Below are 14,405 nucleotides of genomic sequence, written 5' to 3'. Positions count from 1 at the left end.
CCAAAATATTCATAATCTATCCTGCTTCTGCCATCAACCCAGAAAAAATTTAACAATCTATCCTGATCATCATATTGAACATCCCATGCGAACATGTGGTCCTCAACTTGTCGATCTTTAAATAATTGAATCAAAGAATTAGTGTCACCAATTTCAATCCTTGCTCTTTTCTCCTTCTGAATCAAATTGTAAGCATCCCTCTTAGAGAATCCGACATTCTCACATCCACCAACTTCCTCTGCAAGATAGTCATATGCATCAACTGTTCTAATCCCTGCATTTGTCATCGATTTTAGGATGGAAGCTTTTTCCTCAATAACATTCCTACATGATCTTAAAAGGTGTCGGTCGGCTGGGCTAGCTAAGTCATGGTTGTGAGATTCAATAAATCTTTTGACATGCCAGTAACCATCTTCATCAGTGACAAACCTCACCATAGCTGGACAACCAGTTCTGACAACTGGTCTAGTGAATCTCTTTCTCTTTCCTGAATTATGATCATCACTTTTCTTGAAACCAGCTTTTGAACAAACAAAGTCCTTCGATTTTATCTTTCTAGAATTTGGCCAAAAACTGTGATGATCCTTTCGGACACTAAAGCCATTATCGTGAGCATAAGTGCAAAAACATTCATATGCTTATGTCTCATCTTTGTATACAGCCTGAAAGTGCAAGTAAAGAGCAAGTAAAGTGCAACAATAGCGCAACAATAGCGCAACTATAGCGACAAGTTCAGTTTTTTTTATTTATCATCTTCAACCTAAAATCAATAATGAAAGCTACGAAACAACAACATTAGATTTATTTTTTTACTTTTTCGACAAAAGAAATTTATTCTATTTTAAAATTGCAAAATCAAAGATCCTAAGACTAATGAGCTGAAACCTACGTCTTCTTTCTGTGGCGATAATATTAAAACTGACTGTTTACAACTTTCTAACTTATCGATATGTTGAAACCAGAGGAATTTCCGGCTAAGTTAGGTTCTCATTCCGATTCATGCACCAGCCCTTTCGATTCATGCATCCTTTCCGATTCATGCACTCCCTCTTCCACCTCCCTCTTCGCTGAGCAGTCCATTTCTTCTCTGCAATTTTCTGGCTCGTTTTTACTTGGTTAGAATATATTAGGAATGACCTTTCTTTATTAGGTTTAAATGAGAATTTGACTTTTAATAGAACACAATGGAGAAAAAGGATTCATGTAGCCGACCCCACGTAGTGGGATAAAGGCTTGATGTTGTTGTTGTTGTTGTTGTTGGGAAAATAATTTAGAGCGATAGATTAAAAAAAGCATTACAAGCACTGTCCGACGCCTTTACATTCGTGCAGCGCTTGGATACCCAAAGCCCGCCTTCATCACCTGCAGTTGAAACACTCCAGACCTCCGCACCACCGCGGACGCGAAGATGGAAACGAAATTTTTGCAGCCTTTCTTACTCCTGTTCTTAGCTATCTCGGTTCCGTGTCTATCCGATGCAAGCCATGAGGAGCATGCAAGGAAGACCATGGAGGAGTTCTCTGGGTACCCGGCTGATTCACCTCCGCACCACTACTCTTTTTCCCCATCTTCACTTTCTGTTGACATCCAGGGCTTGCAGAGGCAGGTAGGAAAATAATGAAGAATTACCAAGCTTTCTTCAATCTGCTATGTGATTCTTTGGTGATTTACTCTGGTTTATTGCGACATTTTTTGTGGTTTTGTTGATGGATTACGTTGATTAGGTGTTACTAATGCAGATTGAATAAAGCGACTTATAAGCTTTCGTTCAATTAACTTATCTGTTTTATCTTTCCATTCTTAGTGTGATGGTTTTAGGGTTTCATGTTTTGATTGTGTTGATTCTATTTTGATGATGCAGATTGAGGAGTTATCTTCGTTTTCTGATGCTCCAGCTCCTGCTGTGACTCGCATTCTGTACAGTCAGAAGGATGTTTTAGCTCGGAGGTACTTTATAAGATGATGGATGCATCATGTCATTGTTTTGTGCAGTGATCTCGGATTAGTTGGTTTAAGTGTTCATAGATTCACAGTTCATTGTTTCCGGGGTTAGTGAAGTTAGGGTAGTTAAATGATGGTGATATTGGGGTTAGATTCTCTTATGAATCTGTTATTTTATTCATTTATTGTTTCCGCCCCTATTGGAGGTTGAACAAACTATCTTATACTTATGACATGGATGAACTTATTTAGTTATGAAAATAGCTATTTTATTTCATAAACTTAACATTATATGAATTTATTGACCTAAACTATGACACTTGATCGTTAAGTTTGTATGCCCAAACTCCTTTGGACAAACACGATGCAATCATCCGTTGGACCTAATTGTAGAGGACTACTGCCATACATTTCAGTCTATGGTTGTTGCTTGCTCCATCATTGCACCTGGTAAGCATTACAATAGACTAAATGACAAAGGTGCAGATTTAACTTGGCTATTATAACTACATCCTTTATTGTATGATCATGGCAATGTAGTCATAATCACTTCTATTGGGGCAGATAGTTTGATGGTCATGAAGAAGGACGAATCAACCATATTTTTCTCTAGCGCCTATTATCATGGCCTGGCTCTAGTACTTGGAATAATAAGTTGGAAATAAATGATCAGACGGTAGTAGCATTTATGTCAAATAATAGTTAAAATGACCCCGCCAAATATCTTCCAAAATTTGAAAGAGCTACTAATTTTTACATGACAATTTAAATCATATACAATTTAAGTCTACTCCAAATATTTCAATGCAATTAAACTAGAATCAAATACTAGAATATATTCTCATTCTCTCCTATTCTTTTGCAATAAAACTAGAATCAAATACTAGAATCTATTCAATGTGCATCCCTTCAAATAAAAGATGCCTTAGTTGGAGAGAATATGTGATGCAATCAAAAATTTGGGAGAGGGACCCAAATTTTTTATCACAAAAACAACATACCCTTACTAAGATAATAAAAATTCAAATAACTCATAAAAATTAGACTAATTAGGCAAATAAACTAAAACACTATTTTCATATTATAAAAGGAAGAAATTAAAAGTAAAACTCAACTTGTGTTGACCCCCCCCTTTGTCTACATCAATATGAGGCCTTCATGGCCCTCCACAATGTTTCCATGTTATTCTTTGTTGGGCACTCCTAATTAATTTGAATGATTTTATGTTGTATTGGTTTGTTTAGCTATACACAATAACATTAAAACCTTTGAAGAATTTTATCATCAATTGGTCACCCAGTTTGCATGCTCTCAACCCAATCAAAAGGTTCGTAAAGCTTTCTCTATTTAAAGAAGGGTGGAAGAATTCTTTCATTATTCTTGTTCCATTTGGTATAATCCTGCAGTTGTCTGCTTCTAAGTTGTATATATCTGTATGAGGATTCATTAACAAAAATTGCATACTACATTTAGCTACATTAGGATTTAGCCCAAACTTGGGGGGCACCACCCACTCGATTTTGCCAATTATTTTCATGATTCAATCTATTAATATTAGTGACAATTTTTTTTACCAAATAACCACAACCCTTGTAACACTTTAGGTAACAATCATCAACTTTGTTCGACAGGATAACACACCACTATAAAACATATCATGATATAATAGAAGGCAATAATACCAAACTAAGCCTATATTTTAATATTAAAAAAGATAGTCAATATATCCTTATTCCTTAACATACAGTTGCCGGTGGCGCATGTTACTTTTTTGTAGGTGATAAAGGAAGTTTTATTTATTTTTATTTATTTTTGTTTCTTGTTGAGAATTTGTTGATTAAATACCCAAAACTTTGGAGACATCCAATAAATATCAATATTGAAGAGTTTGCCAGAGACCAACCCTATATAATGATCACCCTAAAGAAGCTCTAAGAAGTGATACTGGTTCAACCGAACCAGTAAGCAGGTAGAGTTGAGCGTTCGAATTGGTGAGTGAGGAGCAGAGACGAGCGGGTGAGTGAGCCGACGACGAAGCAACGAGCAAGCGGTCCAAATGTTATCGACACGGGCACGTGAGGGGTCGGAGGTGATATCAAATGAACGTTTGCAACTATTCACAATGACAGGGAAGAGAGGAGAGTTTGCATGCGAGGAAAAAAACACGCTGTGTGGGAACGAGGATTTCATACTCTTATTGTTAGAGAAAAGGGTGTCTAGTTCGTTATATTTTTTCAACCCCAGGTGAAGGAGAATGTTGAAAAAGGAGAAGAACATGAGTAAGTAATTTTTTTATTTGAGAATGAGTTTATGATTTTGATTTGATTTTATTAATTTAATTGCACAATTATATGTGATAAGAAAGAAGAAAAAAATAGTTTGTGTGATATCAATTCAATGGGAAGGATAAATTGAGTTAATTAACATTATATATATATATATGAAAATTGCTCATACATATTAATCATGCATATTAATATATATATATGTAACAGAAAATGAAATGAATAAATGAATTATAACTTGCAAATAAAAAGTATTGAAAAGGAAAAAGTATATGCATGCAAGTACAAGAGTTCAACCCCTTATGGTATTAGTTGGGGATGCAACGTGCCCACACGTGATAAATGAAAAAAGAAATATAAATTGTTGTACTTCATTGTTACAAAATTAAGACGGTGTTCGTGAAAAAAATGAATTATTAGAAAAACAACACTTAAAAAGAAATAAAAAAAATTGATGTACATCTATATTAAATATTTATATCTATGTTAAATAAAATTTTTGATAAATGAGCATGACTACATGGCTACTTGTATGGATATTTAATTGCTATACTATAAACTATAATTGACTATTGAGTTTTTAAATTAAATTTTTTAGTAAATCTCATGTGGATTAAATGATTGATCGAGAAGGTTTCGTGTGCAGAAGAAGAAGATCAATTGAAATAGGTAAGAACTGTTTTGTTATGTGTTCAGATTGGAAAATTATTTTAGTGACTCTTTAGTTACATTTGGATATTAGTCTATTGAGTAATTATTGATATTGAAAGAACTGTGATATCTATCTAACAGTCTGTTCCCGCATTATAAACTTGAGCTTCCGAGCTGGGTGATGACACAAGAAATCATGACCTTCCGTCCTCACTCTCTACTCGAAGATAAGTACATTTCTCCATACTACAAGTTTGGATAATTTGAATACTAACAAGATTATGGTTGCGATGGAGAACAATGCTATCTTATGAAGAATTTGCTTTATAACTACTGTGAGCAAGGATTTTGAATGGGTATCTAGTGTTTGTCCCGGATTAGAATCTTTGTTAGGCATCACCTACAAACACTAGATTTAAACTTAGATGAATACTAATAGCCACTACAAAACAGAACACCCCCTAACACACACACACATTTCCCCATAAAATAGAGAATAATGCTATCTTATGAAGAACTTCCTAGATGATTACTCTGAACAAGGAATTTGAACGAGTATATAGTGTTCATCCGGGATAAACATCTTTGCTAGGCATAACAAACAAACACTACAATTAAATTTAGATGAATACCACTAGCCCCTATAAAGATTTTTCCCCCTCCCTTAATGAGTAGAATATCATCTCCACCATGTTGGGCCCTTTAAGGATGAAACAATTATTCAATGAACCCTAGGGAGGATTGTGTTAATAAAGGTTTAATGACTCAAGTTCATGCTTTGACTTCCCATATTTTTCTTGGACGAAGCACTCCTATTGAGAATCCTTATAGCGATTCAATTGAAGTAAGCACTAGGAATACACTCTTCTTGAGCGACAACAAAGTACTACATTAGTGCTTATTAAGAATAAAGATTTTCTTAAATTTCCTCTTAGACCTACATTTGATGTTGATAGATGCAAATGATGAGACTAGTGGATAATTTGAGTACCATCCCTATCATGGCCATAATAGGGACCAATGTTATATGTTGCAGAACTTGCCTAAGGACTATTATGAGCAGGGAATTTGATGGAGTATCCAGTCTTTGTCTAGGACAATAACCTTTATTAGGCATCACCTATTAATACTAGATTTAGACCTAGGCCTAGAACTATGCCATTGGCATTTCTTACGATGATTGTGCTTTAAGGATTGTAATATCATCTCTACTATATCTGGCCCTACAAGGAAGACCCAATTGACCCTAGGGATGTTGATTCAATGAAGCTCTATTGACTCAAGTTCTTACTCCCACCTTTCAATATTCTTTTTGGACAAAGACACACCTCTTATTAAGAATACTTATAGTGTTGCATGTGAAACCCCATAAAAAAATAAAACTAAACTTTTAAATATTGATGTGCCTTTTGGTGTGACGATTTAAATTTCATTAGAAACTCTAAAGTTAAGCTTGCTCATATTAGAGTACTCTTGGGATGGGTGATTTCTTAGGAAGTTACATCAAGGGGACAAAACCGTGAGGCTATTAGGCCAAAATGGATAATATCTCAATGGTTGAAAGTTTAGGTTGTTACATTTCAGAGCAATACATCAATTGGATGATAAGAACTCTACCTTTAGAATTCTACTTGCCTAGTTGATGATTTTGGGCAAAGGAAACTGTCTAGGACGTTAGTTATCTAAGTGACACATTTTGCTGTGATGGTTGGATTTAGAAACTTCAAAGTTAAACATACTCGTATTGGAGCATCCTAGGAATGGGTGACCTCCCAAGAAATTATACAAATGTGATAAAACCGTGAGGCTATTAGACCAAAGAGGATAATATCTCAGTGGTTGAGAGTTTAGTCTATTACATTACAACTCCGGTGGAGAGGCCTTGATCTCTAACTATTAGATTGAACATTTCTTATTTGACATCAAGAGTTCTATTAACATCTTCTTACAGGCATTTGAGAAGATGAATATAAAATACTAGTAGCTTAGGCTGAAAAGGTTCCTTTGGTATGGCTTTTGTTGGTGATTGTTGTGAAGCTAATGGTTTTTATCCCTCGAACATATGGGGCAACAAGCAATCAATTTACACCTCATTAACTGGCTACCATCAGCTTATGTTGCCATCTTTGATCGACTATTGTTGAATAATTTCCTAGCAGTGGTGTTGACATACCATTTAGTGTTGAAGATCTTGGCCAGGCCTTTAATTTTCATAGTTTGCATTGATCTCATCCAATTTTGTAGCTATTACTTGAAGGTTGTTCCTATCTCTAAACCGTAGACAATGTAATTGGATATCAAGAATGAATGACTGGAAGTTGAAAAAGGAATTGAGAAGTTTAATTTGAATTAGGGAGAAAGACTAGGATAATTTGGATTAGTTAATGTCTAGAACATTGATTTTCATCACTCAAATGTTCACAATGAGAGAAAAATGATTAAACGACATAAACGTCATGTAGCCACTCAACTAGTATAACCTATTCAGAAAGGGGTCTAGAAGCTACTTCAAGTTATATTCATTTTGAAGGTTTAATACCTCAAGTGGATCTCCAATGATATCATACGTAGAGGGGTATTTACAATTTGAGGATGGGATTTGACTTCACCTATCTCAACCAGACATACCCAAAGGATTGTTATTCTTTCATTTGCATCGATATTTTGGTTGACTCTACTGCTATGTACCTGATCATGGACTTTTCGATGCCTTCTTGGCTTACCATTTGATTTGAATGCAATCAATATGACTCAAAGAGGTTACAAAAGACTCAACAGGAGAATGTCCTATAAGCCTGTTTGATTCCATCTTGAAATAATTGCAATCTCATTCTGCCTTATGGACATGCATTCTGTGGCACTGTTGCTTGCAAATGCTCTAATTTTCTAAATTGGTTTAAATAACAGCCATCTTGCCAAGTTCTATCAAAATTACTTTATTTTTCTAGGCATGAATTAATCTGTTAGGCCGGCCTAGGAGGGGCCGGCTGGACCGGTCTAACCCGGACCGGTCCTCACCTACTCGAGATGGAACCGCGCGGGAGGGGCGGAACCGAGCGGACGAGCGGAACCAACGGGGGGCCACGGAGGAATTTTGGGAGGGAAATTTTGAATGCGAGGGGCTGTTTAGACATTTTGTAAAACTCCTTTATGGTTAATTAGGAGGAAAAGGGGGGATTATCTTGAATTTGAATTACTTTGAGATCTAGGGTTTGGTGTTCTTGGGCTCTTGGCTTTGCCGGAGATCGTTGAAGAGTTTTTCCTTCCTCTCGAATTGAAGGAAAGTTGTATATTACAAGTGCTTTTCATTTCTTATTGGAATACAAGTGTTTGCTTGATTTCCTACAAGTTCCTTCTCAGATTTCCACTGTTTGTGCTGTTTTTCTGCTGTGGACAGCCATTTGGCTGCTATTTATTCACCGATTTGGGTTAGGTTTGCTTGCGAACTCAACTATTACCTTAGGGTTACTTGCGATCTCAAGTATTTCCTATCAAATTGGTATCAGAACATCGATTTGGGGACTTTTGGCGGCTGAAATCAGATTTTTCAGCGAGCTTTTGGGCTTACAGAAGTGATTTTTTTGTGATCCGTTGGGAAGAACGATGGCCGGGAAGAAGGTAGACGTCTTGGAAGGCGAAGTCGGTCAATTGAAAACCGATTTGGAGGAAAGATTTTTTGATTTTCAAAATCAAATCACCACCAACAATGAAAGGTTGGAGGAAAAATTCACGGCCATGGAAGAAATGATGAATCACGACAGGGACTGAACCAGGAGGTTAAAAATGACCAGGACATGCTGGTTGCGGGGCAGATGGCGGGAGTGGTTGCCGGAAGCTTTGGTAAAGAAGACTATGATTCAGTAGGTAGGAGGGACACACCCAGGGTGGGTAGTTTGGCATCTCACGTCAATAAGCAGACGTAGGGCTGGGATGGTGTCTGTGACAGCTACAGGTCGGGCGGCAGCCATTCCTGTGCTAGGTGCTTGACGCAAGCACAATGTTTCGGGATGCAGAAACGGGGTGACGGGGTGGATCTCGTAGCTACTCTCTCGCAATCTTTGGTTCCCAAGGCTCTGAAATTTTCTGATAATAAATCTATGGTAACAAAGGAGAAGGATAAGCTTGGCAGGAAGGCGAAGGCTCGACACACTAAAAAGGTCACTCAGGTTGGGCCATTGCAGAAACTGCCCCGTGTTTGTAGGAGCAAAGTGCAGGCGGATGAATTGCATCCTCCAACGATTGATCAACTGGTTAATGTTATAGATAACTCCAGCTACAAGATGGTCAGCGAAGCGGAGGTGGGGGATAGGCCCCTCGTCTATGGTCCGGGTAGCTTTTCGGGTGACTGTTGCGGCGAGGACGCTTCTCCTTTGGTGGATAATGTTTAGTATCCTCTGTTGGAATTGACATGGTGCCCGTAAGAAAGCGACGAGAAACTATTTGTGGCATCTTATTGGGGAGCATTGGTTCAGTTTTATTGGTTTGGTTGAGATCAAAATGGATGATTTCTGTAGAAAAGACATGGACAGATTTGCTAGGCGGGACTGGGACTTTACATTTCAATTGGCGATTGGTAGTGCTGGGGGTATCCTAGTGGCTTGGAAATCCGGGGAGGTCTCCTTGCAGGTTACCTTCCAAAATAAGCAGTGCATATTGGGGAAGTTAAATATGATCGGTGATATTGACTGGGAGGTCGCTGTGGTGTATGGGGCCAAAGACAGATATAGTAGAGCACAATTATGGGAGGACATTTCTAGAATGCACGATTCGGATTCCACTTTGCTGGTGGGGGGAGATTTCAATTGCATCATGTCGCAGGATGACAAGAAGGGGGGGAAGGCCCTTCCGTTCTCTCCTGGTGCTTCGGATATGGGGGAATCCATGATCACTAACTACTTGGTTGATCCAGGATTCGTGGGCCAGGACTTCACTTGGACTAATAATAAAGATGTGAGGAGCAAGATTTTCTCATGTTTGGACAGGTTCCTTGTGAGTTCCTCTATCTTGGACTCTTTCCAAGGCCTGTGGGTGGAGCATCTCACTAGGTTGGCCTCCGACCATTGCCCTATTCTGTGTTCTGTTAATGGTTCTCAGATGAGGACCTACTCGTCTTGGATTAGGTTTGAAGATATCTGGACAAGCTTTCCTAAAGCTTGGCACTTGGTGTGGGAAAAGTGGAGCGTGGATGACACGGGGACTGAGGCGGCTAAACTCCACAAGAAATGCTAATGGGCCCTGAAAGCCTTATTTTTCTGGAGAAAGAACAAGATCAAGGAACTCAATTTGTTGAAAGCAAACCTTGATAAGGAGATTAAGTCCCTACAGGAGCTGGAGTGCCTTCCACACGGGTTGTTAGTGAATCAATCAGAGGCTTTGTGGTACAAGGTCCAGTTGCTTAATAGTACTCTTGCTCGCATTATGACCTGGTGGGGGCAGTGGGCCAAGGCTAATTGGATTGAGGAAGGGGATGGTAATACTCATTTTTTTCATTCCATGGCGTCAGCTTGAAGGAGAGCCAAGAGTATTGAGTCTATTAAACAGGAGGATGGGACAGTGGTGTCGGAGCGTGGGGACATCTCTAAAGTCATCTACAGCTTCTTTGAGCGAAAGTGGAAAGGCCACGACATTGTCGAGGAGGTTTGGACATCCTTTGAATCTCAAAGGATCTATCTTGCTCCCTTTGCGGGGATCCTGGACAGGGATGTTTCTCGGGAGGAGATCTGGGCGGTTGTTAGCTCTCTTGGCCGAAACAAAGCCCCCGGGAGGGACGGTATTACGGCTTCTTTTTTCAAGCATTATTGGGGCATAGTCGGGGATCAAGTTTTGCGTGCTTGTATGGATTTTGTAAAGTTCGGGTACCATGGATCCTTCTTGGAAAGATACGGTGGTAGTTCTTCTGCCAAAAGTGGTGAACCCGTATCACCCGTCCAAGTTTAGACCAATCAGTCTCTGCCAAACAATTTACAAGATCGTTGCCAAGGTGCTTGTCAACCGGCTTAAAGGGGTGCTACCGGGTTTGGTCTCGGAAGAACAAGCTGCCTTCGTGCCCGGGTGTTCCATCTCTAATCACTGTTTGCTTGGGCAGAAGCTGATGCACAAGTTTAGGGTGTCCAATTCCACTAAGGGGCTCATGGAGATTAAAGTGTACATGGAACAATCTTATGACAAGATGAGCTGGCGAACACTGGTGATCGTGTTGAGGCGGATGGGTTTTCCACCAAGGTTTAGTTCTTGGGTGATCAATTGTGTCTAGGACTCGAAGTTTTCTATTCTTATCAATGGCCGGCTGACGGAGATGATTACTGTGGAGTGTGGGTTTAGGCAAGAGTGCTCGTTGTCGCCTTAGTTGTTCATCCTCTGTTTGGAGCTTATGTCGGGTCACTTTCACCAGAAGTTTGCGGAGCTGGGGGTTTCCATCGGGAGTGGGGGGCCTTCTGTCTCCCCCCTTCTTTATGCTGACGATGTCTTATTTTTTGTAGGTGTTTCTATTCCCAATGCTAGGAAGCTTATGTCCATTCTTGAGGACTATTGTTCGTGGACTGGCCAGAAGGTGAATACGAGTAAGTCTGTCATTCTTTTGAGTAAGCGGACTCCCTCTACTACTAAATACCGGCTAGCGAGGATGGTCGGTTGTTGCAGGGTGGATGAGATGGAGTACCTGGGCATCAAGTTGGCAGTGAGGAGGCTCGTCAGGAAGGACTTTGCCTTCTTGGTTCAAAAAGCCGTCTGCTGCACCCTTGGGTGGGGGACTCATCACTTATCTATGGCCGGATGGGTAACGCTTATTAATTCTGTTCTGCTATAAAGCCCAATCTACACTATGACCCATACCATGGTCCCAAGAAGTGTTCTTCATAAAATCGAGAAGGTTTGCCGGAGCTTTCTCTAGGACAGAAACCCTACTCATAGAAGCCTTCACTATGTGGCCTGGGAGGGGGTTTCTCGGCCAAGACGCATGGGCGGTCATGGGTTCCATGCGTACACGGATTGGATCGGACCCCTTAGGTCTCGAATTGCCTGGGATTTCATTTGTAAGCCAGAAGGTTTGCTTCATAGGTGATTGTTGACCTCGTTTTTGTATGAGGTCTCTAATAGACTCTAAAACCAATTCAAATTCAAATCAATCCAAACTCAAGTCAATTCATACCCCAATCTATCTAAATTCCAATCAAACCCAATCCAAATCAAGAATTTAGACTCAAATCCTAAGTCCAAAGGCTTAGTCCTGAAAGCCTTTTCCAATGGATTTTTAAATACTTCAAAATCCTATCAAATGACCTCTGATTCAGAATCTATCACTTGCATAATGATAAGACATGTCTCTAGAGTTAGCCCTCTAAGTTAGAGAAACACACATATGACATATCTATTCGGTCGAACATTACTTAGAGGAGAGGGACCGGATGTTGGAAGAGTTAAAGAAACATCTAGAGAGGGCACAATAAATAATGAATAAGCGAGCAGATACGCACAAGAAGAGACATACAATATGAGGTGGGGGGAGAAAGTGTTCTTGAAGTTGAGGCCCTACAGGCATAAATCAGTGGCTAGCAGGAGGAACGAGAAACTTGCCCCAAGATACTTTGGTCCCTATGAGATCTTGGGGAAGATTTGAGCAGTAGCATATCGTCTGCAGTTACCCTCCTCCGCTACTATACACTCAGTGTTCCACGTGTCACAGCTGAGGAGAGCTTTGGGGGAGCATGCAGTTAGCGCCGAGTTACCAGCAACAATGACTGAGGATTGGGAAGTGATGTTAGATCCCCTCGAGCTTATGGGGGTAAGATCAGATCAAGGACACAAGGAAATGTTGATTCAACGGAAGGACCTTCCTGATTTCGAGGAGACCTGGGAGCCATTTAAAAGAGTGAAAGAGCAATTCCCCTCCTTTCACCTTGAGAATAAGGTGAGTTTTTTGGGAGGGGAGTACTGTTAGGCCGGCCCAAGAGGGGCCGACTGGACCGGTCCAACCATGATTTCATCTTCAAGCTCCTATAATGACTTGAACCATGCATTCTACTCTACCAAACCCTATCAAATCTATCCAGTAGGATCTATGGAAGTAGAAGGACCAATCCAACAGTTAAATAGATGTGGATTGATCATTCTCCTCATAATGTCCTAGTCCCTTATTCTAGTGAGCTCTGGTTTGGGTTATACCTCAATGTAGTGTTGTATTACAAGGAACACTTCTTCATTATGGATCGACTATTGGGAAGGATTAGATAAAAAAGGGCTTCTTCATAGTCATGACCATACTGAATCTCACTCAAATTTACATTAGGAGGCTCTTGGAGGTAGATGTTTAAGTCTATGGTGTGGGAGATTTAAGGTTTAATTCATGAAATATGTTTTATGGTTCAAATGGATCAACAAAGGTTGAATGGGCCAACCATTGTTATCCATGGCCCAAAATGAGCTCCATTAGGTTTCAACATGATTATGGAATTATTCAAAGGTCTTAGGTCACAACCTAAGGGTCTAGGGCTTTTTCTCACCTAAGAAAGATCATTTAGGTATTTTTAGGATTTTTAAGAGATTCATGGTCAAACTTGGTAAACCAAGCTTTGGCCATGCCTATAAATGATGGATCAAATCACTTTCAAGGTTGATTATAAATGTTCAAAGGTTAGGTTTAACGTAGGTTTAATCTTGAATAAGGACTTGCGATGGTCTTGGATACTTCTTGGTGCTCTTGGAAAGTGGTTTAGGAAATGCCTAAGCCATCTAAGTTTAGTAAATGATATGTCCTTTGATTTTTCCCTTGAAGTCCTCTAGGTTATGTTTATAGTAAGATAGGAATACCTAAGCACTAAGGAATAAAGGATTTACGCTTCATTTAAAAATGAGACTAACAAATGGACCCCCAAAAGATATGGTGAGCTCAAACAAGTTGCATGGAGGGTTAGGAGAAACTTCCTAAGACTATTATTTTGGTAAGCAGTAGGATTTATCATGGTTTATTTCCTGATGTTTTTTCTTTTATTCTTTGAACTATAAGTAATTCCCCACTTCAAAAAAATTATAATCCTATTTTTTGTAGCATTTAAGCCCATCATTAGAGGATTTTTTGCGAGAATAGGCTAAACAAGGTTAAAACAAACATAATTTAAATTATCTTCAATTGGGTGACTTAAACACCTCAAACAAATTCTCAAAAACTTTCAAATTCGTAGTAGACACCCTAAACTTTGATCTCCATGCATTAATTTAGGATTCTTATTCGCTAAATTTCAAAGCAATAGAAACCCTAAGTCACTTATAAATAAATAAAAGGAAAATATCATAAAATAAAAATAAAAATAAAAATAAAAATAAAAAAAGGAAATATCATTAAAAAAAAGCCACCTCCACCAACGCACAAACCCTGAAATCTATCTTGGCTAATTTTGCTACTGTTTCTAGTTAACATGTCAATCCACAGAAAAGTAGAATTCTGATATCTAAAGAAGCTCCTAGAGCTTCTTTAAATTTGTGAATTCCTCCAAATCAACCAATCCCTAGCTCCCATTAAAATATCTTGGACTG

The 14,405-nt window shown here is 39.1% G+C and overlaps 1 protein-coding gene across 1 annotated transcript in view; it reads left to right on the top strand.

The window, feature by feature from the left end:
* Positions 1 to 1,315: 1,315 nt before the first annotated feature.
* LOC114581104 (ureidoglycolate hydrolase) overlaps positions 1,316 to 14,405 on the top strand; it is a 48,411-nt gene continuing 35,321 nt past the window's right edge. The window contains 2 exon segments of the mRNA XM_028700441.1: positions 1,316 to 1,606; positions 1,862 to 1,981. Of these exon segments, the coding sequence (XP_028556274.1) occupies positions 1,409 to 1,606; positions 1,862 to 1,981 (318 nt within the window). The 5' untranslated portion in view covers positions 1,316 to 1,408.

The sequence above is a fragment of the Dendrobium catenatum genome, unplaced genomic scaffold (genome assembly GCF_001605985.2).
Source record: "Dendrobium catenatum unplaced genomic scaffold, ASM160598v2 fragScaff_scaffold_1520, whole genome shotgun sequence".
Lineage (NCBI taxonomy): Eukaryota > Viridiplantae > Streptophyta > Magnoliopsida > Asparagales > Orchidaceae > Dendrobium > Dendrobium catenatum.
The sequence above is the reverse complement of the archived record's forward strand: the minus strand, read 5'-3'. Positions and strand labels throughout refer to the sequence as shown.